The sequence below is a fragment of the Alternaria postmessia genome, assembly GCF_024291825.1.
Source record: "Alternaria postmessia strain BMP 2775 chromosome Unknown scaffold_395, whole genome shotgun sequence".
Lineage (NCBI taxonomy): Eukaryota > Fungi > Ascomycota > Dothideomycetes > Pleosporales > Pleosporaceae > Alternaria > Alternaria postmessia.
In genome coordinates this window covers 1-1741 of record NW_026260468.1, presented here as the reverse complement: position 1 = coordinate 1741, position 1741 = coordinate 1, and the positions used below count along the sequence as shown (strand labels likewise).

At 52.4% G+C, this 1741-nt stretch overlaps 1 protein-coding gene across 1 annotated transcript; it reads right to left on the bottom strand.

The window, feature by feature from the left end:
* Nucleotides 1-408: 408 nt before the first annotated feature.
* On the bottom strand, nucleotides 409-1644 carry J4E82_011731 (uncharacterized protein; the record flags this gene model as incomplete). The annotated part of the gene is made up of 1 exon (XM_051737922.1): nucleotides 409-1644. A coding segment is annotated over one exon (1236 nt), but the record flags the coding sequence as incomplete, so codon positions are not given.
* Between the last annotated feature and the right edge of the window lie 97 nt (nucleotides 1645-1741).

The following is a 1741-nucleotide window of genomic DNA, read 5'->3' as shown; positions in this document are numbered from 1 at the left end:
TCCTTGGCGTGAGGCCAGTCACGTGATCATCGCCCCGCGGTGATCGTTACCTTCTGACGTGGTCGTCGGTTGGCGTTCAGCCCCGACTCCTTCATCAAGGGTGGAGTTCCTTTTGTTGCTTGTAACAGTAGGACGCTATCGTGGCTCGATAGATACATGAATCCTTCCAAATGCTCAATGAAGCGCCAAAATGCCATCAGGGCGCAACGAGTGTCTAGTTCAGTAAAGACTTTCTAAAATTCCATTCGTGACGAAGGTTACCACCTAACCGTCCCCTCACGTAAGGTTATCTGTCCCATGGATTATTAATTCTATCTAATCAAGACGCGGCAGTAACAAAGGATCCTTCACTAATCGCTCCATATCCTCAGTGCAAATATGGATAGAGATGTCCACCCCTCTGCCGGTTCAAGACAGCCGAGATTCAGACAAAAACAGTCCTGAAGGTGGGGGTGCTTCTTTAATGAGAACACAACCGTCTAAGTTCGGCACGATGCCGTCCGCGTATCGTATGCGCGAGCCAAGACCGAAGTCAACATCGTAGATGCCGGCACGCGCCCAGGTTGTCACCAGAATATGACGCCGGCCAAGGAATGCCTGCCATATACGCTGAGGAGACTTCTCATATGCGGCGCTATGGGAATGATCTGCGAGATTCGCTGGGTCGCTGACAGTGGAGATCGTATGCCGAATCTTTCGGGTGATGGCAATTATTGCTGAAGTAGCGTTACTTGTTTGTTCGCAGCCAACTTCAGAGCCTGGCAGCTCAATATTCATCATGATGATCGGGGAACCCAGAAAGTCTTCACCCAAATTGAAAGCGGATCGGAGGCCAAGTACAAGATCGCAATGGACAGGGCCGTCATCCTTCCCGAGTTGACGTGCGCGCACAATGCAGGACCAGATGTGTGCCAACACGGCATCATGCCTGCTGATTCTCGGGCCATTACCGTCAGTACCCTTCGTGGCTTCGCTGAAGAGAAAATCGACCTGCTTTGTGTTGAGATGAATGGTGTAGTCTGAAACAGGCGCATTAGAATCCCACTCAGCCCATGGCATAGGCTTGCCTGCTGGTGACACCACTTTGGCCGCATCAAGGAATGGCGTGGGAGGCTTTCCTGGTGCAGCCCACCAGTCGTACCTGTGCAAGGGCAGACGTTCCGTTCGACTGATAATGGCCGGGTCCGGCTCCTCGGCGTTGATGTTTCCTGCAGCGAGGTTGTCCAAACGCGCCGGCTCAAAGACGGAAGTCAAGGCTGGGGCGGTCAGGCCCTTGATGACGGCACTACTCACGCTCGCCCAGTCCTTGACGAAGCGGATGAGACTCGTGATGTCCGCGAAAGGATGCGCCGTTTTGGCAGCGAGGACAAAACCACCATCTGACAATGTGGTGCATTGGATAGCCATGATCGGCTTACGCAACCCTGTCGCAGCATCGGTCTCGTTGGGTTGTAGAGCATGCGCAATGTCGACAGTAGGCACGACTTTAGCGAGATTACCATCTTTGCGATTCCAAAGTGGCTGAGTCTTGACGCGCTCTGTTTGGTAGAGTGAGTCCGTGGTGGCAGAGCTTGTTGCTGAGATGAACTCCACACCGACGTCTGCGGAGGTTCCGTAATCAGAGTTGCTAACAATCAATCCAAACTGATGAGACTGACTGACTGACTGATTGCTTGGCAGTCAGTTCAGTGTCAGTTTAGAGCTCTCGTCTTATCAGTCAGTTCAGTTTAGAGCTCTTAAA